The 24,102-nt window shown below is 43.0% G+C and overlaps 1 protein-coding gene across 6 annotated transcripts in view; it reads left to right on the top strand.

Annotated features, from left to right (window-relative positions):
• Positions 1 to 24,102, top strand: part of ERGIC2 (ERGIC and golgi 2) — a 41,036-nt gene that overhangs the window by 1,666 nt on the left and 15,268 nt on the right. For 2 of the 6 annotated variants that reach the window (XM_090042045.1, XM_090042050.1), the window contains exons 2-13: positions 1,498 to 1,583; positions 1,859 to 1,905; positions 4,446 to 4,591; positions 8,646 to 8,754; positions 9,570 to 9,616; positions 10,872 to 10,942; positions 12,475 to 12,515; positions 13,608 to 13,709; positions 14,335 to 14,430; positions 15,485 to 15,540; positions 17,017 to 17,115; positions 18,378 to 18,475. In XM_090042045.1, coding sequence (XP_089898171.1) covers positions 4,486 to 4,591; positions 8,646 to 8,754; positions 9,570 to 9,616; positions 10,872 to 10,942; positions 12,475 to 12,515; positions 13,608 to 13,709; positions 14,335 to 14,430; positions 15,485 to 15,540; positions 17,017 to 17,115; positions 18,378 to 18,475 — 825 coding nt within the window. In that variant the 5' untranslated portion in view covers positions 1,498 to 1,583; positions 1,859 to 1,905; positions 4,446 to 4,485. Of the gene's footprint in view, positions 1 to 233; positions 282 to 1,497; positions 1,584 to 1,858; positions 1,906 to 3,853; positions 3,945 to 4,445; positions 4,592 to 8,645; positions 8,755 to 9,569; positions 9,617 to 10,871; positions 10,943 to 12,474; positions 12,516 to 13,607; positions 13,710 to 14,334; positions 14,431 to 15,484; positions 15,541 to 17,016; positions 17,116 to 18,377; positions 18,476 to 24,102 lie in introns of all 6 variants that reach the window. The other 4 variants (XM_090042046.1, XM_090042047.1, XM_090042048.1 and 1 more) reach the window with 4 other exon arrangements.

The following is a 24,102-nucleotide window of genomic DNA, read 5'->3' on the forward strand; positions in this document are numbered from 1 at the left end:
ATGCTGACAAGCAACTCTGTGCCTGAAAGTTGTGAAAGTTATTCAGTAACTTTCCCCTAAGCTTCGGCTCTCTTTTCTGTAGCTAAGCACTTTGTAAAGGCCCTCTACATCTGTCACAGTGCTATAGTTGTAGCTGTATTGGTTTAAGGACATAGGCAGATAAGGTTCTTTGGGTAAATCTGATAGTTTTTATTAGACCAACTGAAATAGTTGGAAACTTTTTTCTTTGCAAGCTTTCAGGTACGATACCCTTCATCAGGCTGAGGAAGCATCTGCATTTGGTATGTGCTCTTCTTGTTGCATACTTTAAGAACCATTTCTTTCTAATTAAAACTATTTAAACTCTCCTAGCCACTCCTGTTGATTTTAAGGGCCTGATATACTCCCTTGATTTGCATGTTACTGTATTATAGGCTGGATTTTCACTGCTCTTAAGCCCAAAAAAACAAAAAGGATGGGGGGGGAGTGTAACTTCCTGTGAATTCAGTGGACTTATTCTGGTGCAAATGAGAGGACAGTCCCGGCCTATCATATGGATTTGGTAGTAACATAGATGCTGTCCCAACCATACAGTTGGTCCAATAAAAGGTATCACCAAAACATCCTTGTCTCTTGAACAATGTGTTTATGACCTAATGGATAGTCTTAAAAGTGGTTTATCCTGTTTATTTTGAAAGGCAATGGGGTGACATACTTTTCCTTTGAAGGATATTGCTCTAGTACTTGTCACCCTGAGGAAGTTTGTCCTGATTCAGCCCACATCTTCCTTTTGATTAACTTGTGTAGTTATTTAATTTAATGGGCATGAGGAGTCCCATGGTACTGGCCATCAAGTGTGTTCATAAATCTTTGTTGGACTGGAGCCTTAAAGGTGAAGAGCAAAAAATAAAAAATCCTTTTACGCTTGGTTTTTCCTCTTTCATACTCTCTACAAAGCAAATTCTGACTGCAGTGCACTGTCTTAAAAATATGGATTTTTTTCTGTATTTCATTTATTTTAGTAATTATATTTTATATTTATTTTCTACTTCTATTTTTGTATTTCTTATATTTTAGTTCTCCTAGTGCCTACAGCTTCTATTGTTTGTTGAAGCATATGAAATGTTCCCCAGATCTTACAGTTAAGGGGAGAAGAACAAAATTGCATCTGCTTTGAATGTACCTTTAATTGCATATGATCATTATGTCATATTGGTAAAAACATGTTCAATTAACTAGAAATTAATATTCAGAATTTCCCTAGTTTTGTTTGTAAATGTTTGAAAAATCTGCTTGTTATAATAGGAAAAGTAGCTGACCATGTCTTGGGAAGTAACTAGCTAAAATGATGATGATGAGTGAACTTTTTCTGCTGGCTTTCTATTTTCTTCTATATTACATTTCAATTTCACATCTTTTGCCTCTGCATCTTCTCTTGTTCACTACCATACTCCACCCTTATTTTGCCAACATTGCTCAGTGTAGTCAGCTTTCTTACTCTCTCCCCTCCTTTGCCAGTTCCTTCCTCGCTGCTGCCTACCTGCCGAACATTCCTGGGCTCTGCAGAGAGGAGGCCGCTGCTAGCACTCAGAACAAAGGGCAGGGTAAGGGCAGCAGCTTCACTGGGGCTTCACTCATTTAATGGGCATGTGCACACACTGTGCACATGCTCAGTAGGGCAACAGTAAGAGCATGTGCAGAAAGAAAAGTGCATGTTTGTAGTATGGGCGGATTGGGCTGTTATACTGGACGAATGCCTGTCAGTGCCAAAGAAGATTTAATGCATGTGTGGGCTCTTATTTTAAAGGTACGTATGCATTCCTGCTGTACTAAAAAGGCACATGCATCACAGATTGGTTTAGATTTCTTTTTGTTTCAGGGTTTGCTCACAATAAGGAGGAACAGCAAGAGAGACAAAGATTCAAGGTAAAGCAGCTTGCTTGCTAGGTTTTTTCAAGTGTTGATTCACAATTTCAGATCTCTGAGCATTAAAATATTCAGTGTTTAATTCCCAGATGTAACACAAGTCATTCTTCTTCCACCTTTCTCAGCCTGCTTAACCTACTGACCCAGTTGGCACTACCCCCACCTCCCTCTCATTCCCCTTCACTAGCAGCCTTGTCCATTTTCAGTATTTTCCCTGTACATTTTCAGCCTCTGCTCAGTTTTCTCTAGTCCTCTCCTTAGTTTAGGGTTATAATATTTCAAGTTCCAAAAAAGGACACCTGTCATATGGGGGAGAAGGTGGTATATGACTGTGAGGGGGGCAATGATATGCCGATGTCCTGCCCATTCTGTTGCCCCTCACTCCCAAGCCACATCCCAGCCCTGCTAATGTCCCTCACTCCCAGACCGCAGTACCCTGCCTCCCTGGGCCCTGATGGTGCCCCTAACTCCCAACCTGCAGCCCCTTTCTATCTCTGCTGGTGCCCCTCACTCCCGATCCCCAACCCCCTGGGACTGCCAGTGCCCTGTGCCCCTGGCCCACAGCCCCCCTGCCTCCCCTCCCCCCCCAGTGCCTCTCACTCTTGACCCATAGTTCCCTGCTCCTCCCAGCACTGTCCCCAATGTCGTCAGGCTAGCCACGCAGCTCCCTGTTGCCCCTGAAGCCCCCCCCCTCCCCCCCTTCCCCTGCTGGAGGGGCATGTGCCTTGTCTGCCCTGCTGCAGCCTCAGACGTGCCACCCGACACACAACCCCCACATCCCACAGGCTTACTTATATCCAGCTGCTGGGCTGCTCCCACCCCGTCTGGCTACATGCTGACCCGATGTGCGCACCCTGCCTCCCATCACCCTACCCTCAGCCCCAAGCATCTCCTTGTTAGGGCAAGCTGGGAAGTGCCAGCAAAAACTTTGAAGCTGGGCTTACCAAAACCCCAGACTGGGATTGGCGGATCTAAAAAGAGGACATATTTGGGAAAACCTAGACCTATGGTAATCCTACCTAATCTGGATATCAACTTCTTCTTGCCGATGCTGTGGCTAGTAAAGTGAGAAAAACGCTGGCTTGCATCCATAGATGCTTCTCAAGCAAATCCCAGGACATCAGTCTCCCCTTGTATTTGGCCTTGGTGAGGCCGCGGCTGGAGTGCTGTGTCCAGTTTTGGGCCCCACAATTCAAAAAGGATGTGGAGAAGCTTGAGAGTGTGGAGGAGAGCCACGCTCATAATCAGAGGTCAGGAAAACAGACCTTACGACGACAGGCTGAGAGCTATGGGGCTCTTTAGCCTGGAAAAGCGCAGGCTCAGGGATGATCTGGTGGCCACCTATAAGTTTATCAGGGGTGACCACCAGTATCTGGGGGAACGATTGTTCACCAGAGCTCCCCAAGGGATGACGAGGTCGAACGGTTATAAACTACTGCAAGACCATTTCAGGCTGGACAGAAGGAAGAATTTATTTACTGTCCGAGCCCCCAAGAGCAGGTGTTCCAGACATCGGAGGTGGTTCAAGCACCTACATTGAACACCTTCAAGAGAAAATCGGATGCTTATCTTGCTGGGATCCTATGACCTCAGCTGACTTCCTTCCCCTTGGGCAGGGGGCTGGACTTGATGATCTTGCGAGGTCCCTTCCAGCCCTAATGTCTATGAAATCTCTCTAACCTGCAGCCCTCTTTCCACCAATGCTTTATTCTAGCATCTCTCCACTCCAAGCATTTTATAATGGGATAATTGCATGTGATGGGGATCTTCTGGTATGTGTGCTTTTCCCTAAATAGTCTAGGTATAGCAAGCTGAGCTGTAAACTGCCTTCTAGCCCTGGCTTGTCCAACATACGGCCCGCGGGCTGCCATGCGGCCCTCCAAGCCATTTTCTGAGGCCCGAGGTGCTGTGACAAGAAACGAAAGTAAACACTGTACTTTCGTTTCAGGGGGGTGATGTGATACCGCTTCCTGTGAAGTCTTTGAATATGGCTCGCCAGCTGCCCACATTCATTCATGATCTGGCCCACATTCAAAAAGGTTGGACACCCCTGTTCTAGCCTGACATGAGAGCTACAGTATGTTAAAAAATGGTTACAGACTATGGCAGATCTTTGATGTCACTCAATTCTTTCTTGCTTACTATGCATGTAAAGCAACTTTAGTGTATCGTAATACTTACCTTCTTCATTTGCTTCTGCTGTTGCCTTGTTGAGTCTCCTCCTGCATATGAAATAAGTATTCAGCCCTAGATGCTCTGGTTTGCCTTCAGTGAAAGCTGCTATTTTTCCTTGGGAGAGTGGGGTGGGAGGAAACAAAAATGGAAAACAGGAGGGCAAAGAAACAAAATACTTGTCAAGGTAGGAAAGTTTTTCCCTTCCCTTAGCTCTTTTAAATGACAGGAAGGTTGATATGCAGTCATCAGGAATTGGAATACATTTTTCTAGTGCAGAGATTGTGAGACGTTCATCTGTGGTCAGTTTTAGGGTTGAAGAATGTTTGTTGTTGTGTCTTTTAATTGGAATATAATTCTCGACACAGTGTGAATATATGAAGGAGGAAGTCGGGGAATCTGCTGAAGATGAGGCGACTGAATCGGAAGAAGACCCTGAATTTGATGAAAGAGTTGGATGCTTTTCCAAAGGTTCCTGAGAGCTATGTAGAGACTTCAGCTAGTGGAGGAACAGGTAGGCTTGATGGAGTCACTGTTATAACAGCTGGCCTGATACACATGGGGGCTGCTGAATCTGTTTATCATGTTCTGGTGATAAAAGCTAATGCTGGAGGAAGACACAAATATAAACTCTGTCTCCAGTTGTTGGGAAACAAACTAAGCACATGACAGGTACAATTAAAATGAGCTCTAGAGAGAATTAGGGATTATTTCCCTTCTCACAAGCACCCTTTCCAACACCTCCTAAAGGGAGAGCAACTTAAGTATGTCAGACCAGCATGGAAATAAATTGTTCCCCAAATCTGTCATATTTTGAGCCCTGCAAAGGTTCACCTTTTTTTAACCTCTTCTGTTGAAAAATCTTTGAGGCCTGTAAGTAAAATTCTTCAGCAACATGTACCAAAATGCCAGTTATGTGCAAATAGTACCAAACTGACTTTCACATCAAATCCAAAAACATCCTCTTCCTTGCTATCCAAGGGCTTGGATGAGATCAGCAGCTGGCTGAAGCTTAGGTTTGGACAGTGTGAGGATGAAAGAAGCTCTTTGAAGAATCTGATATTTGTGTAGTGACACCATTTGTCCAGTCTTGATGTTTACCTGGGCTCATCTCAAATACCTATAGCTGCAAGAAACACTCTTTTTTTTCTGTAAGTATATAAAAACTCCAGCCAAGGTCTTCTGACAATCCAGCAGTGAAAGGGTTAAAATTGTAGCTCTTGTCTGAGTGGAAAGTGAGGGTAAGCTGAAGATTAGGTTTTGTCCCTGCTGTATGAGGCCATAACTTTTTAGAAAAAACTTAATGGAAAAATCTTTTTTTCTTCATTCTGCCTTCCCAAAAACAAAGTGTGTTTTTTATTTGGGGAGCATGTGGTATATAAGAATACGGTATGTCATCATTCTCTGCCTTCCCAGTGTGACCCTCTAATGCTAAGGAACAGCTCCAAGAGTTTTCTGTTCAAGATTTGAAATAGCTTTTATAATTGTATTATCACTTCTCTCAGGATTGCATTTAAGGTGCAAAAAAGATTATTTTTGGGCAAGGTAAGGAGATAAAAGATGCCAAATCTGTGTTCTCAGGTTCTTTTTTCTTTTGTGGTGGAGTTAGAAACAAGGAATCTTTTAAACAAACCAATCCCCTTCACTCATGGCATCTGCTCATAAGACTGTCAGAGCCTTCAGAAAACAGGATCTAACTTCCTCCCCACTCTCACAGTCAACCTCACAAATATTTTGATTAAAAAACCCATCAGTACTTGTGGTGTTTTTTGGTGGCATTTAGCAGACAATAGCATCTTCCACCTTCATATGCTCTGGAAGAGGGGGATCTTGGCCTCCAAAGATCCAAAAAGAATAACATAGTAATAAATAGCTATACATTGGTCTTCCTGCCTTGCTCAAAATAGCCCATAACTGTTTTTTTCTTTTAAACAGTAATGCAAGTGCCTGCTGTGGTTTGAAACTAGTTATGACTTAGGAAGTCGACCACAATTAGTGGCCTCTTGTCTGACCCTACAGGAAGCCCTGAGACAAGAGGCCTTTATTTTAAAATATAAAACAAAAAAATGTTCTGCAGTTATGCAGCCCTACAGTTAGATATTTTTATCTTCTAATAAAGGCAGGATTCTAATAAGAGGCGCACAGCATGTGCTTCTGTGTGGCTCTTTGCTGTGGTGCATGGAAATAGAAACACAGTATGTTTTTCTGTTTGCATGCACAATTTCAGAGTCTCAATGAGGAGGTTGCTTTGAAGATATGCACTGCATGTCTTGGATGAGAAAAAATCCATTAGTCTTTTCTTGCTCTCTAAGTGCATATGCAGCTGCAGATAAAGTCAGCTGATTTCCTGGCCTCTGATTGTTAGAAAAATCCAGAGCTGGGAACTTTGCATGGCATTGTTATGCATAGGTGACTTAAGCAAGGCACCTCTTCTTCCTCAATGGGCAGTGTGTGTTTATTTCCCTTATTTGTTTTCTTGGCTTTATAACCAGAAGTGGAAATCTCTGATACAGAAACTCAGATCATACAGTGTGGAGCTCAAAGAGACCTCAGGAGGCACTTAGTCCATCCTCTTGCTCTGAAGAAGGGTTAAATATACCTAGATTAGAGTGTCAAAGATGTGGCCTGCGGAGCTCTCTCACTTGTGGTTTGGGGCTTCTGGAGGGCAAGTGGGTGTAAAGTGAGTAGGGACGAGACCTGCTGCTAATTCTGGCATATGGAACCTTGCTGGGGATATGTTGGCAGCAGAAGGGCAAGTGATGGGTTTGTTAATCGCTGTGGCAGCAGTCACTCGCCCAGGAGACCAAAGGAGTTTGACATCTCCAACCAAGATCATCCCTGACTGATGTTGTCGATGGGGATTCCGCCACCTCCCCAGGGAGCCTGTTGCAGTGCTTGAGTATACTTATGGTTAAGTTAGATGAGTGATTCTCAACCAGGGTCCCACCAGATCCTTTGGAGGGTAGAGTGAGGTGTGAAGAGAGAAACAGATGGCTCAGGCTTGTCCCTGCCTGGTCAGTGCCCCACACCTCTACTGTCCAGCTCCTCTGCAAGGAAGTAAGCGCTATAATATATAGCTTTTGAAATTGGTTGCCATGCAGTTCACAAAAGTTATGGAGGGGTGCTTAAAGTCCAGAAAGTTGGAGAACCACTGAAACAGATATTAAGAGCTTTACTTTTTATAAACTAGATTGGCCAAGAGCATTTATAAGCCTGCCTTTCATAGTTTCATAGTTTCTAGGGCTGGAAGGGACCTGAGCAGATCATTGAGTCCGACCCCCTGCCATGGCAGGAAAGAGTACTGGGGTCAAATGACCCCAGCAAGGTGTACATCTGGCCACCTCTTAAAGACCCCAGGGTAGGAGCCTGCACCACTTCTCTTGGAAGTTGGTTCCAGATCCTAGCCGCCCTGACCGTGAAGTAGCGCCTCCTGATATCTAGCCTAAATCTACCCTCTGCCAGCTTGTGACCGTTACTCCTGGTCACTCCTGGTAGTGCACGGGGGAACAGGGACTTTCCCAATGCCTGCTGGCCCCCTCTGACTAGTTTGTAACAGGCCACTAGATTCCCCCCTCAGCCTTCTCTTGTGGAGGCTGAACAGGTTCAGGTCCTGTAGCCTCTCTTCGTAGGGCCTGCCCTGCTGCCCCCTGATCATGTGCGTGGCCCTCCTCTGGATCCTCTCCATGTTGTCCACATCCCTCCTGAAGTGTGGCACCCAGAACTGGATGCAGTACTCCAACTGTGGCCTGACCAGTGCTGCATAGAGGGGGAGGATCACCATCTTGGACCTGCTTGAGATGCATCTGTGGATGCATGACAAGGTGTGGTTGGCCTTCCTGACTGCATCCCCACACTGCCGGCCCATGTTCATCTTGGCATCAATGATGACTCCAAGATCCTTTTCTGCCTCTGTACTGACGAGAAGGGAGTTCTTCAGCCTGTAGGTATGGTGCCGGTTGTTCCATCCCTCTCCTCTCCCAAAGCCACTGTATCATTTTTCTGAATGAATAAGGTATGTACCCTGTAGTTACAATATGCTAAAATAGGGTTGGCCAATCTGTGTCATGTGCCACAAGTGGTACAGGTAGCTTCTGTGTGGCATGCAGCAGACCGGGGGGGAAGCAGAAAACAGAGCAACAGATAGAGCAGGGTAAGGGGATCAGATTGGCTCTTGGGAAGGGTGCATGGCTAATTTGTGGCAAACCTGTCAAAGGTTGGCTATCATTGCTGTGAACCAGTTGGAGTTTTCTCACAAGACACACACGTTGCAACCTCAAAGATATCTGGGGTCTTGGAACTTTCACTTCTCACTTCCTGCGTTAATGTAAAATCTGTAGAGTTAACACGTTTTGAAGAAAACTAACTTTATGAATTGGTGGAGAAATCTTGGTCAAGACCTGACATAAGTAAATTCATTTATCTGTACAAAAATGTTTTCCTTAAATGTGAAATTTAAATGCGAAATCCTTTGTATTTTGTTTTTTTGGGGGGGGGGGTTGGTAAATCCAGGCAGGATATAATAATTTCTCCCTAACTAACCTTTTTGGTTTTTGTTTTTGGTTTCTCAGTTTCCCTTATAGCATTTACAACTATGGCTTTCTTAACAATAATGGAGTTTATGGTGTATCGGGACACATGGATGAAATATGAATATGAAGTAGACAAGGATTTTACTAGGTAACCTTTACCCCTCAGAATATTTTTGAATTCTAAGTTAAAGTTTGCTGTTTGTGCACTGTTCAAAAAAGGAACAAATTCAAAATGTTCTTGAAACTTATAAGCAGTTGCAAGATTGAGATGCTACCTGAAATCGTTGGGTAATTATTTTTTGTTTTGGTGATTAGTCTCCTGGGCACAGAAGTTCTTAAAAAAAGAAACTTATTTGACTTCCATACTCAGGAAAACTAACAGAATTTAGTGGCTGATAAATGCAGTGACTCAGCTTCAAAAGGAATACTGGAGAGGGGCCTGCATAGTGCTTAACTGATAGCCTGTTTACTGGGGCATTTTGCTGGGAAGACAAGGGTTACAGGTTCAAATGCCCTCTGGGCCACAGGGTCCTAGAATTTGCTTCCTAGGCAGATGCTTAAATCGCTTAACTGTTGGAGCAAAAACATGGGAGGGCCCTCCTCAGTTTTTCCAGGGTGTACACATGGCTGCTTTGTACCTGCGTAACATACTGCATGCTCAGTCTACACATGCATGCTGCCCAGTCATATAGCAGGGGTTTTAGAACGGCAACCTGTGCATAAGCGCCAAAAAAGACATTTATGTAGCTAGAACACTAGCCATTTAGATGCACAGCAGGTAATATAATTTGCTCAAAATATTCCTGCCTCAGTTTCTCATATTTTATACTGAGGGCAATGTTTACATCTACTGGTACAAATTTTGGCCTTGGAATTTTTCTGTGTGTATTTTCCCAGCTATTTTATTCTGGTGTTTATACTTTTGTTGTTTACTGTTGCAAATACTTTTTTTTTGTCTTCTAGTAAGTTAAGAATCAACATAGATATTACAGTTGCTATGAAGTGTCAATGTAAGTATTCCATCCCTATGACTGTGTTGTGGTTTTGGGTTTTTTATTGTTCTTCAAATCTGATAACAATATAATACATGTTCCAGAACTTGTTCTGGGGGGTTGGCTGTCCAGTTAGAAGGTCTGATATGTTCTAGTTATTTTGTAGCTATGTCACTTGTACTTCAAGTGTGGTGTCAGGCACAATTAACCAAAAGAGAATGGAGGAATCTATCACAGTAATAAATCAAGGCAGATCATCAACTTGTTTTGTTTACATTAAAACTGAGACTGAAGCTAGTTTCTTCTTCAGTTGGACATTTCCATCAATGAGGGCCTTCCTCATTTTAAGTGTGTACTTGTTGCTCTTTGACAAGCTATAGATAATTAAACTTAAAATTGTTTGGTTTCCCTGAACTGACAGAGAATGCAGGTTTTCCTAGCCAGCTTGCTGCTATAAGCTTTGCTTGCGTTTCATATTAAGTCTCTCCCCCCCCCCCGTCCCTCTCTCTCTCTCATTTTAATCTAAAATAAAAGCTTGAAAATGTGTGACTTGAGGTTTTTTTTTAAACATGTATTGCTGAGGGATATATTTGTTATGGTTTTACAAATTCTTCTCCCTTTCCTTATTCTTATGAGTTGTTTTATTTTTTAATCCAATACAAGACGGGGAGCTGAACACTGTGCTGATACAGATTCTTTGGTACTGAGCAAGTCCTTTACCTCTGCTGAAGCAGAGAGCTGTAAATTGGGACAGTACTTGTCTACCTCATTGGGTGGTGATGACAGTTATTTTTTGCTATGGAATCAAGAGATGCAAAGTCGTATATAAAGTTAACATTTATTTATCAGTTTTGTGGATTTTATGCTGGCCATAAAGCTTTCTATGATTTTTTTTCTGTTTTTTAAGAACAATAAGTAGCTTTGTCCTCCATGTAAACTGACGTCATTTTGAACATGATATCAATATTTGTCAAAGTGAAAAGATTTAAGTTTTGTAATGATTTTCTTCTCTGTGACATTCTGAAGTTGTACAAGTTGAAAAGTGTGTGTGTGTTCCTCCCTGTATAGCCCTGTAATCATCAATGTATTGGTACTTTCCTTCCTACTTTGTAATGAACTTTCGTTCTTTAAAAAAAAAAATTCCAGTTGTAAAGTGTGCTGTTTTACTGATAGGTTTGAAACACTGCTGTCAAATATGATTGGAATGAAGAGAGAGAGAGAGAGCTGTTATATATGTCTCTTGCTCTAACGCTTTGTTTTTCACTTGAAACAGATGTGGGGGCTGATGTTTTGGACTTGGCAGAAACAATGGTTGCTTCTGCAGATGGCCTAGCATATGAACCAGTAAGTTAGCTTTATTCTCTTTTTATTTAAAATGCTGCCATGTGCCAGCTGTGACAAGCTTGATTCCTCCCCCATCCTCCCCCCCCCCAACTGCTAAATTGATTTTACTGATCTTGCAGTTGGGACCATGAAGAGTCACACTGCACTCAGTCATACTTGTACTCCACAATGTCGCAAGTGCTCAACTCCATTTTTTTGGTTGCAGAATAAGCCTAATTCCAGAGTTCTGCATGCTCACTCAGATTTCAGTGTACTATAGCTAAGCAAATAACATCAGACTTCTTGCCCAGGTATATGTTTATGGAATAGCTTTGCGTATCGTATGGCTGTTAAATTGCATCGCCATTAGGTAAAACTTAGAATTCAGCAGTAAAAATATAAGGGGCAACAATTAAGTGTTAAATTTTCCTATGACTTGAAACAAGCAAAGATGTCCCAGAAGCAGTCCTGCTTGGTTTTTTGTTTTGTTTTTTCTGGCTTTTGCTTATTAGTCTTTTTCTTGAATCTTTTTTGTCTTTTCAGTTAGGTGCTTGTAATGTTGGATCTTGGGTTGTCTGAAAGTTGTGATTTTAATTTTTTTTTTTCTCCCTGAAATTCCCCAAGAGATGCCTGTACCCATTTTGTTTCCTAAAGTACTATTTTGTGTATGTGAATGCATGTTTGATCTCTTGCATATTGTGGAGACCCATCTTCAGGTACTGTTTGCAGAGCAACTGCAAGTTCCTTAATGAGCTTTTTTATTATTGTGGCTCCTTTCTTTTCATCTAGATACACCATGTTGTGTCTAGTTATAAGATCTGCCAGAAACCATTTCCCTTACTTGCAGAAAGCACAGTAATTGCATTTCACCTCCCAGAAGTAGCTTATATGCCTGGCTTCAAGTCAGCACAGAGGTCCTGAAGGAAAGGGGACTAATTACCCGACATGCTGGGAGTAAATGCCACATAACAATTTTTTGTTTAGTTGGAGATCTGATTAATTAAACTATTTAAGTAGTGTGCTTATTGCTTCTTTGGTCCACAAGCTCCCATACATCTTGGTTGAGAAAACAACATACTCACTCTTGGAGAATGTTCACTATGCAGTTGCTGAGCAAATGTGTAGATCATTATTTCAGTTCACCTTTTCAGTTTGCTGCCAGCTTCTTGCCAGAAGCTTAATGTAAGATTGAAATGAAAAGCCAGTAATCATTAGATGTGTAATCAACAGTACAGCAGCAACTGTACTGAAGGGTGACTTTTCTCCTATGTGTATTTTGTGCATACTTATGTTTTATTCCTCACAAAGTAAGGGAGTTGGACCCTGCTTTAGTGTCTTGACTTAAATTGCAGCTTGAACTAATCCTGGTGATGTGTATGGATGTAACAAAGCTAAAACTAAGTTATCTTACGAATTTTTGTCTGCCACCCATAGATGGCTATCTTTGGCACCAGACAGGATGTTATTGTTCAATCATTCTGCTTTTCCTGTTAAGTTGGGAGGATTTTGATGCTTTCTTTATGTATGGTTTTACCTATCTTTCTTCTTTGCAGGTAATATTTGAACTCAGTCCCCAGCAAAGAGAGTGGCAAAGGTAATAGAGAATTATGTAGTGTTCTCTTTTTGTATGTGTATATGCACACACACACGCATTGGAGAGGGGTATGTCTGTTTTTCATTTACTGCTGGATATAGCCCAAGTATACCTAAATTCTGTCAACCAAAGCCATATATTACATTTGAACAGCAGCTGCCCATTAGGTAGCAGTGCAGATCCAGTAAATTGAAAGTCATTTATTTTTATAGTGGTGAATATTTCATATTATATTGCGAGTAAAATACCATCTTTCACATTTTTAATGCAAAACTTGTTCAAGTATCAATCCTTGTAATAAACCAATGACAGCATGTTTGTTTGGCTTAATTTTATATAAGGTTATTTTTTTTGGTAGGTGTGTTCAATTTTATAAACTCCTTTATCATATTGAGGCATATGAAAGCAAATTAATTGGGACATAAAGCCAAAATAATTGACATTCCTGGATTAATTATTATTATATACAAGGATTTTAGATTATCTTTCCTTCAGTAGGTATTCCCTGAGGAGAGGGTAGGAGAAATGCTCCATTTTATTATAGAACACAACAGTAAGCAAATAGAGGTGCCTGTGTGCTCTAGTGGGAAACCCTGCATATTGCACACACTACTTTTTATAGTAGGAATTCAGGCATAGAGTTTGTGCTTGTTTGTTCCTGTCTGACTTGGAAGGTTGGCTCACATGGTGACAGTGACATGTACCCAGAGTCCTAAAAGGCTGAGTTTTCCTGCTGGACCTACTGCCAAAGTAAAAGAGTGGTTAGACCTGCCAGCCTCAGCTATGTTCTCATTTGAAAGCTGTCACAGAAACTAAAGCCTCTTTAAATTCTTTAGCTATCTGTCTAATTTCACTATCCTTCAGATATACAGTGTCAAACACTGGAGCTTGCATTACATCTTATTTACACAATCTAAAAATAAGCTTAAGCAGCAACAGTAACATTTAGCATGTTGGTATTTAACATACCATGTTGATCTTGGGTGTCTTAATATATGTGTTTATAGCTAACAGTTAATTAACTATGGCTTTATTTTTGGTTATGCTTTTGCATGTATTCATACTTGCTGTACTTGTCTGTGTGATCTTTAGGATGCTGCAGTTAATTCAGAGTAGGCTGCAGGAAGAACACTCTCTTCAAGATGTAATATTCAAAAGTGCTTTTAGAAGTGCTTCGACAGCACTACCACCAAGGTGAGAGAAAGAGAATGTTTTTGGGGTTTTTTTGTAATTTGCCTTCAACTTCTGTCATATGTGCTCTTTAATGCATTTCTTAGGCTAAAGTTACAAAGCCAAAGACCTGAATGCCTTTGCTTTGGTTCAGGGTCCCTGAATCCAAAGTTTTATTTAATATTTTAGGACATAGTGGTCTCTTCCTGTGATGTAAGGAAATTGTATAACTAATACTTCATTTATTTCAAATGATTTTATTCATTTTGGGTGAACTGCTTTCCAGCTCCTTCCAGATAGTCTGGTGAGCCAAACTAATGTGTTGAACATATGAATAGCATCAGGATAGTGCGTAAACTAATTTTCCGCTTCCACTCCCTGTTTTATGGAGGATCATGACCTCTGTGTTCAGATGCATTCTCTGTTAGCCTTTTTAAGTTATGCTTGTTAGCATGGAAGTTTGGATACTTTAGTGTTCACAGTTTCCAATTTTGTTTTCTTGATGTGCTAGGCTGTACCAGAAGGATACAAGAACTATTTTTTTACTTTGGGTACTAAATTTTATGCTTTCTGGCATTGTTTCACCTAGGTGAAGGGTATTTTCAATTGCTGTGTATTTAAGCTGCTTTACTATTTCTTGTTCAAACAGGGAAGATAATTCTTTACAGCCTCCAGATGCATGCCGAATTCATGGCCATCTTTATGTCAATAAAGTGGCAGGGAACTTTCACATAACCGTGGGCAAGTATGTTCTGTTCAGTTGCTGAAAATACTACAAACTGACTGTGACAGATAGCTTCATAACTAAGAAAAACCGCTTTGAGTGCCTATTGTATAGCTAGATGCTTTTCTTGTTAATATAGATTTGCTTCTTGATCTTATTTTTTTCATACACTATCTTTTGGTACAGTTGAACCACCACTTTGACTGTAATTAAAAATGAAGAATTTTGAACTCCTGAAAATCTATTTAAGCAGCTTCTTGTTTGTTCACCAATATTGCTACAGTGAACCCTTGTAGCTGATTAGGTGAAAGAATAGCTTTTCACTTCTCTTAATCTCTGTGCTCTTGCCAAATCCTGTTGCTGCCTACTTTTTAGTATCTGCCCAGATCAGCCTTATAACTGGGGCCTCTACCCATAATGTATCATAGTATCCTTATGCTGGTTTCCCAGTCCCTTATCCCTCCATTTTTTCATTTGTGAAAATGTGTAGGGGGAATTCCTTTAATTCAGTTGTCTGTGGACGGTGGGGGTCAGCACTAGTTATGAAGATGTAATAAAGTACAGGTAAGGAAGTCTGGTGGTACCAAAGGGGTGACGGAGAGGGGCATTCCAGTTTTCATTTCATGTTGCTCCTTCTCCACTGTTTCTGGTGCCCCCCTCCCCAATTTTCTTTCTGTTGCTTCCACCCTGTCCTAGTGCACAAACTGCACAGGCCTGCAAATGAGACTGACTCTGTATCTAGTCAAAGGACAAATGCAATGAAGAAATGCAATTGGACTATTATGCAGAATTTTGAACATGTAGGATTGACATTTCTCTCCATTGCAACCTGCTGGCCAGTCTGTGGTTTGTTTGTTTTTTTCACAAAAAATAGATTATTTGGTGGAGGATTTTCTTGAGTTCAGTGTCATTTTCAGATGTTGTTCTGGTTCTTTTTATGAGCAATCGAAAATATTTTGCCTATTCAAAATAAGAGAAACTGGTAACTTGCTTGGAGGAACTCAAGTTTTTTTTAACTGAGCTTCTTTCCATAAACCAGTGTTTCATACAACATATCTCTCTTTTCTTTCTTTAGGGCAATCCCTCATCCCAGAGGCCATGCACACTTGGCAGCCCTTGTGAGCCATGAGAGTAAGATTTCTCCTCCTACCCACACCCCCAATTTCTTTCAAATAAACAGTATCAATGTGCGCACACATCTTGGCAGGATCAGGAATGAATTATGTTGTGCATTTTATTTATACAACTCAATCTTTCCAACAAAGTTAGTCTCACAAATCTGAAGTGTAAACTGTAGACTGATACTACTGCTTGACCACCTAGAGGTTTCCTGGGCTGTGAAACACCTTTTGTTCATCTTTAACTCTTGGGCTATTGTAAGTGCCTTTATACTTTGCTTTACGATTGACTCCAAGAAGTGCCAGGGCAAAATGGAACATACTTTTGTTTAAACATTGCAAATGTTTGTAGTGAGGTACAACTTGGGATTTGGGAAAATAAAATCCTGGGGCCAGTTTTGTTCAATGTCTTCATCAGTGACCTGGAAGATGGCATAGAGTGCACCTTCAGCAAGTTTGCTGATGACACCAGGCTGAAAGGGAGTAGTAGGTATGCTGGAGGGTAGGGCTAGGAGTCAGAATGACCTAGACAAATTGGAGCTTTGGGCCAAAAGAAATCTCATGAGGCTCAACAAGGACAAGTGCAAGTCCTGCACTTAGGATGGAATAGTCCCATGCACTAGTACAGGGGGGGCTGACTGGCTGGGCAGCAGTTCTGCAGAAAAGGACCTGGGGTTACAGTGGACAATAAGCTGAATATGAGCCAGCAGTGTGCCTTAGTTACCAAGAAGGCTAATAGCATGTTGGGCTGGTAGGTGTGTTGCCATTTGGTCCAGGGAAGTGATTATTTCCCACCTATTCAGCTCTAGTGAGGCCACATCTGGAGTACTGTGTTCAGTTTTGGGCCCCCACTACTCCAGAAAGGATGTGGACAAATTGGAGGGAGCCCAGCAAAAGCCAGCAAAATGGTGAGGGGGCTGGGGCACATGTGTTATGAACAGAGACTAAGGGAACTGGGCTTATTTATTCTAGAGAGGAAAAGACTAAGGAAGGATTAAATAGCAGCCTTCAACTAGCTGAAGTGGCATTCCAAAGAGGAGGAAACTAGACTGTTCTTAGTGTTGGCAGATGGCAGAACAAGGACAATGATCTTAAGTTGCAGCAAGGAAAGTCTAGGGTTAGGTATTAGGAAGAATTTTCTGACTAGGAGGGCAGTAAAACACTGGAACAGGTTACCCAGAGAGGTTGTGGACTCTCTGTTCTTGGAGGTTAAGACCTGGCTAGACAAAGCCTTGGCTGGGATGATCTATTTGGGGATGGTTCCTACTTTAAGCACGGGGTTGGACTAGATGGCCCCCTGAGGTCCTGTCCAACCCTAATATTCTATGATTCGAGTAAATGCTCATCTGTTAACATTTTTATCTTTGTCTCTGAAAGGAGTTGAATATTCAACTTGATGCATTTCCTGTTATGATGATTGTGTAAGCTATAGTATTTGATGTTTCTTCCAGAAAATCTTATTTGGTGGTTGCTGTTTGTTATCTTTCAGCATACAACTTCTCTCATAGAATAGATCATTTGTCTTTTGGAGAGCTTATTCCAGGAATTATTAATCCTTTGGATGGTACAGAAAAAATTGCATCAGATCGTAAGTATTGTGTGATTGAAAGTGAATTTGAAATCTGAGACTTTCTTTTAATTTTAGCTTAAAAGAATTAGCGCTCTTTTCTTGAATGCTACCCAGTACACATGGAAAATTTTGTTAAATTGGAGATCTGTAATGCAGCTTTGAGTTGCTGTTTTTATTTACACTGCATCATTAATGAATTGGTTCAATGTCAATGGGTGGTTTTTCACTACTTCTGAAGCGGATGTGCAATTTCTCACACATGTACATCTATGCATACACAATATTTACATTATGAGTGAGCCAGTCATCTAGCTTGGACAGTGCTGAAGGACCCTGCAGCTGTATATTATGGTGGAGACAGAGCCGCTTGCTATTTTAAAGGAGAGAATATCTGTTAGAATGTGACTGAGCTTCAGGATTTCCAGGTTGTGCTCCTGTGGTGTTTGCTAAAATACTGTGTCATCTCTGGCAATCATTTAAGTTTCCTCATGTATAAATTTAAGACATACCTTTTTCGCAGGAGTATCATGATGATTAATCTATGAATACTTGACACACTCATTCATTAGTACTCAAAACCAGCTGAGGTCTTTGGATGCATTGTTTTAAAGTAATAGTAGCAGCAGTGCTTGTCAATGGTAGGTATATTGACCCAACTGTGTAAAAGAAATTAAATGACTTGCTAAAAAACTTCATAACTTTAGCTCTTTGATCAGACAGTTATGCAGATTAGTTGGTGATGATCTGAAATATTTAACTTGAAATCATCATTTTAGTTTGATCAGTGCTTTGTTAGGATGGTGAAAGGACTTTATAAAGTACTGTTTGCTTACTATGTGTTCTCAATGGATTTGTCTCCTCAAAGGAAATTTGCTAGGTGTTGCCAGTGTTGGGAGCTCTTGTGCATACGGTGCTGTGGCTGAAGTCACCATTTAACTGCTTTTGACAATAGAGCCTATTGCTATACACAGGTTTAAAGATGCGGGGTTAATAACAATGGTAGCGATGTCAGGCTTTCCACTCTAGGGCTCTAAATAGATTCATGAGGTTGCATAACCTTGGAATTGAGCAGCCTGATTGCTTTCAGTGGGGCTATGCACCATGTGTTTAGTTCCTTCTAGGCCTTGACATTGGAAATCAGAATTCCCCCAGTGTAGACCAAAGTTAATAGGTAACATTTATCCCATAGTCCTTTCAGAATATGCTTTTAAGTATTTCTCAGATGATTTTATAACCTATAATTAATGTTTAATTTTTAGTGAGATTTGTTTGTGTTTCAGACAACCAGATGTTCCAATATTTTATCACAGTTGTGCCAACAAAACTCCATACATATGAAATTTCAGCAGAAACTCATCAGTTTTCTGTGACAGAAAGGGTAAGTCCAAGATAGAAACAGTTCAAAGAGACTGTGTGGTAGCGATGCATTTTTATCTAAACTCAGTGTGGTTTTTGTTCCCTTTGGGCATGAGCACACACTGAAATATCTCAAGGTTTGTTGGGTTGTTTGTAAATGGTGTAACATGAATGCAAACTGTTATATGTTTGGTGACATGCGGTGCAAGCATCTACTCAGGGCTCATTCAGAAGGCGTTTGGATGCTTATCTTGCTAGAATCATTTGATCCCTGCAGACTTCCTGCCTCTGGCAGGGGGGCTGGACTCGATGATCTCATGAGGTCCCTTCCAGCCCCTAATGTCTATGAAAGAGGTTAATACAAAAAAATGAACTTCCAGAAATCTTGATCAGAAGTGATGACTGGCAGCCTGCTCTTCCTACTTCATTTGATGCTAATACTGAAAAATATCTCACAAAAATCATTGCAACAATATACTGTCATAGAAGTTCTATGCTATGTTTAGATTTTTTTTCCTTTTGAGAAGCAGAAGCTTTTATAAGGCTTTGAAGTTCTCATAGATTAGACTTGGTACTAGATTATCAGAAATGGAAAGGGTGATTTATTCAGGCAACACAAGGATACAGAAAGCTTCTGTCTTTTGCAGCCCAGCTCTTTTGCTGTGCATTTGCTGAAGTACTTATTGCTAGTCATTTAGATGCTTACCTATGAGACTTCTGTCATCTTTAGCCATGAAGATTAGTTCTCTTATCTATCTTTATGCCTAAATACTGCATGTTTAAAAAAAGAAAACCAGATCTGTAAAAAATGGAAACTAACTTCTTCCCAAATTCTGCTATGTGGAAGAGGCTTTGTAGCATAGTACAGTAAGATGTCCTGTTATCAGTTCCCTTGGCAATTATAAAACTCAGAAAAATCTTCATATTCCCAAGGTGATGAAATGGGCTTACAAAAATTTGAATTAAAAAAGACAGGCAGATGGTTACTGTGTTTGAAAGGTGTTTTGTTTTTTGGAGTGGTAGATCACTAAATTTTAACTTACACTGAAACATGGATTTCATATCTTGCATTGAGAATAAAGAATACTAGACTGCTTAAGGGAAAGGTGGCTGGGTATGGAGGGGGTGTTTGAGTTTGTGTGCACATACTATATTAGCCAGACTTGTGGAGAGGAATAAGAAATGATATGCTGGGCATGTCTACACGAGATGCTTCTTTGCCATAGCAACGAGCTACAGCGACATATCTCATCGCTATGGCGATATAGTGTTGGCAGGCGCAAACCATGATGCCACTGCTGCTGCAGGCTTGTTGCTGCTGCACAGTAGGGTGGAAAATGACCCGTGTGCCGGCGGGTACTGTGCAGTCAGGAGCACGTGTAATCCGCTGTTCGGCAACAAGACCTTTATGACTGTTGAGGAAATTGGCTGTTAGTTCACTACAGAATTCAAAATAGGGGCAACAAGTAGGGAAATGATCAGTGATCTGCGTTGTGTAAGATGTTATTAGTCTCCCCATCCCTCCAGCTCATCAAATATTTTTACCAAGCCACTCTGCCCTACACAGTCTTGTTGCTTATTTACAGGCCCTGACACCTCAGACCTGCCTTTGTAAATTTCTCTGCCTTTCTGACCATGCATCTAATTCTTTCACAGCTGTATCACTGCTATGGAAACTTATCTTTTACCTCTGTGATCATACTGAGCTCTGTATATTACTGGGTGATTCAATTTGTAGGAAAGGTGCTACAGGAATACAAGTTGTCTCAGCAAACAGTTTATAAGCAACTGAGATTAAGTGGGGTTGTGTTGTACTCCAGAGCAAGCAAGCAAACCTGCTTGCTACTGTTTTGTCCTTTCTTTTAGCTAGAAAATGCATTAGGGGAGGTTATAAATAGGGACCTTGACAGCACAACAGCACCTTTAATCTTGCTCTTTCCACCATGCAGCTTCCCTCCCATGCGGCTGAGAGGCTGAGAAGCAATTAAGGCCGTGTTTTTTGCCTCTCAGCCATCAGCCACAGAGTGGATGGGGGTGTGCAACGAAAAGAGTGAAGTTAAAGGGGCTGCTGCGCCATGGACTGCTGCCACGATTTAGGTAGGACTCTAGTTATAAAGGAAGATCACTTGAGTGAATCTGTTGTATTACACTTGGGACATGCTCAGTAGGTCTGTGTGAAGCAACAAGTATTCAATTTAGATTTGGATTAGTTCAATTTGATTTGGTGATTCGAATCGCTGTCCCATTTTTGATTTGGCCGAATCAGATCTGAAAATTTGGCGCAGTCCTTGACACTGGACATGGCTGCCTCCACTCCAGCTGGTAAGTCTGTTGTGCTGTGCAGAGTGGGGAGAGAAGATGGGTGGCGGAGAGGCAGGTTAACGCTGCCACAACAAGGGAGTGATTGGGGTTGGGACTAGGACAAGCTGCCTAGCTAGGGCAGGGGGGTGGTGCAGGACTTGGGGAGGAGATGGACTGCATGCCCCTGTCTGGGAGGGCATGGGAGTGGGTGTGTGCCTCTGGATATGCACGGGGCAGGCTGGGTTGCGCTCCCAGAGGCTAGCCCCAGCCACCCACTGCTGGGCTGTGCTCTGCAGGGCGGGTGGAGCCAGGGCTGTACTATGGGCTGCAAGCCTGGACTGCTGGGCTGTGCTCTGCAGAGTGGGTGGGGCCAGGGGCGCGCTCCAGGCTGCGGCTAGAGCCAGCTGCCTGGAGTGCAGCCTCAGCTCCACCTGCCCCATGGAGGGCAGCCTGCCGGCAGGCGACTAGTACTAGCCTCCTGGAGTGCAACCCTGGCTCAGCCGCCCCCTCAGAGAGTAGCCTGCCAGTGGGGGCTTGCCACCTGGAGCGCAGCGCAGGCCAGGGAGGGGGTGGGGCGGCTCGTGCTGCTGTGGACCGTTGGTTCATGTCACATGTTCATGTGACAGCTTATCTGGTGGCTCTCACCACTGCTCCTGCCCCTTGTACAGAGGTAGCCCTCAGTGGCTTCCCCCGTAGTGGCTCAGTCTCACGCTGGCCCCGCACCAGCTGGGTGAGTGGCGAGGCAGCATAGCCCCTGCTTCCCAGCACGTTCCGCCTTCTGTCTGGTCCAGCCACAGCCCTACCTGCCCTGCGCCGATCATGGACCACACTCCCCCACCCCATGGTCTCCCAGACCGGCGGTGGGAGCTGCTTGACAAGCTGGCACATGAGGAGCTCCCAGATTGGTGGTGTACAGCCACCCCAGCCTGGGTCCTGGCCCCAGCCCCAATCCCTCCTTTGCTGTGGGGGTGTTGATCTGCACCCCCAACACCCCTTCCCTCCCCTCTCTCCCCACCACAACAGACTTACCAGCAGGAGGCAGCTGTGTCCTGTCCAGCATGGTCGAGGATTGCTGCCTGTTTAGTCTGTGGCCAAATCCCTGAATCAGCGCCAAATCTTTTCTGAATTGATTCAGAGGCTTATGATTCGAGTCGGACCTTGTAATGGGTCTCCTGATTTGATTCAGCCTCTGAATCAGGCCATGCCTGCTATGGGACAGGGAGATCCGGGTGATAGGGATCCCCTACCCTCCATAAATGCTGACCTCGTGAAGGAACACCTTGAGAAGCTGGATACCTTCAAGTCAGCCGGCCCTGACAATCTGCACCCCAGGGTACTCAAGGAGCTGGCGAGCGTCATAGCCCAGGCCCTGGCACGGATCTTTGAAAACTCTTGCTGCTCTGGTGTAGTGCCCGAAGACTGGAAGAAGGCCAATGTGGTGCCGATCTTCAAGAAAGGGAGGAGAGTGGATCTGGCTAACTACAGGCCCATTAGCCTGACTTCTATCCTGGGGAAGATCTTAGAAAAGTTTATTAAGGAGGCCATCCTTGATGGACCAGCCCAGGCTAACATTCTAAGGGACAGCCAGCACGGGTTTGTTGCGGGTAGGTCTTGTTTGACCAATCTTATTTCCTTCTATGACCAGGTGACCTATCACCTGGACAAGGGAGAAGAGATTGATGTCATATATCTTGACTTCAAAAAAGCCTTTGATCTGGTATCCCACGATCACCTCTTGGCCAAACTGGCCAGTTGTGGCCTTGGCTCCACCACGATCCGCTGGCTGGGAAACTGGCTCCGTGGTCGGACCCAGAGGGTTGTAACTGATGGCAGTCACTCATCGTGGTGCCCTGTGACCAGTGGGGTCCCTCAAGGCTCTGTCCTGGGACCCATCCTGTTCAACATCTTCATTAACGATGTGGACATTGGAGTCAGGAGTGGACTGGCCAAGTTCGCCGATGACACCAAACTTTGGGGCAAAGCATCCACGCCAGAAGATAGGCGGGTGATCCAGCCTGACCTGGACAAGCTCAGCAAATGGGCGGACGAGAACCTCATGGTGTTTAACACCGAAAAATGCAAGGTTCTCCACCTTGGGAGGAAAAACCTGCAGCTTCCTTATAGGCTCGGCAGTGCTATGTTGGATAGCACTACAGAAGAAAGAGACTTGGGGGTCATCATTGACCACAAGATGAACATGAGCCTGCAATGTGATGCTGCGGCTAGTAAAGCGACCAAAATGCTGGCTTGCATCCATAGATGCTTCTCGAGCAAATCCCGGGACGTCATTCTCCCCTTGTACTCAGCCTTGGTGAGGCCACAGCTGGAGTACTGCATCCAGTTTTGGGCTCCACAATTCAAAAAGGATGTGGAGAAGCTTGAGAGAGTCCAGAGGAGAGCCACGCGCATGATCAGAGGTCAGGAAAACAGATCTTATGATGACAGGCTGAGAGCCATGGGACTCTTTAGCCTGGAAGAGCGTAGGCTCAGGGGTGATCTGATGGCCACCTATAAGTTTATCAGGGGTGACCACCAGGATCTGGGGGAACGTCTGTTCACCAGAGCGCCCCAAGGGATGACGAGGTCGAACGGTCACAAACTCCTGCAAGACCGTTTCAGGCTGGACATAAGGAAGAATTTATTTACTGTCCGAGCCCCCAAGGGCTGGAACAGTCTGCCAGCGGAGGTGGTTCAAGCACCTACATTGAACACCTTCAAGAGTAAATTGGATGCTTATCTTGCTGGGATCCTATGACCCCAGCTGACTTCCTGCCCTTTGGGCAGGGGGCTGGACTCAATGATCTCCCGAGGTCCCTTCCAGCCCTAATGTCTATGAAATCTATATCTCCTCAGAATTGAATTGGCTACTGAAGCTTCGCACAGCCCTAATGCTCAGGACTTGAAAAATTCATGATCCATATTGTATCACCTCATCACAGATTAAACCTGACCCTCAGTAGGGTTTAGCTGTCATTGCAAAGTCATGGTTTGAATTATTAGCTAATTCTGTTGTTTGAAAATCTTTGTTTGAATTTGTTAAAGCATCCTGTTCTACATGAGACTTGAGTGAAGGCTAATGCTTGTCATATGTTTTCATGTTTCTATTATGATGCAGACAGATCCCCTGCTAGTAAAATGTTACAGCTCTGTTCAAGTCCACCGATGTATGACAGTTCAGGATTTCCAGTAGGGCCCTGTATACCAATCAGAAAAAAATTGTTATTAATGATCCTTGGCTTTGCCTAGTGACCTTACTAATAGGAGCCAGTCTTTCATTCATATGCAGTGTCAGTTTGATGTATGCTTGCTTCTGTGTTTTTCTGCTTAATGCAAAGCTGTCCAGCTGGC

The sequence above is a fragment of the Crocodylus siamensis genome, chromosome 4, assembly GCF_052110815.1.
Source record: "Crocodylus siamensis isolate JL-2025a chromosome 4, ASM5211081v1, whole genome shotgun sequence".
Lineage (NCBI taxonomy): Eukaryota > Metazoa > Chordata > Crocodylia > Crocodylidae > Crocodylus > Crocodylus siamensis.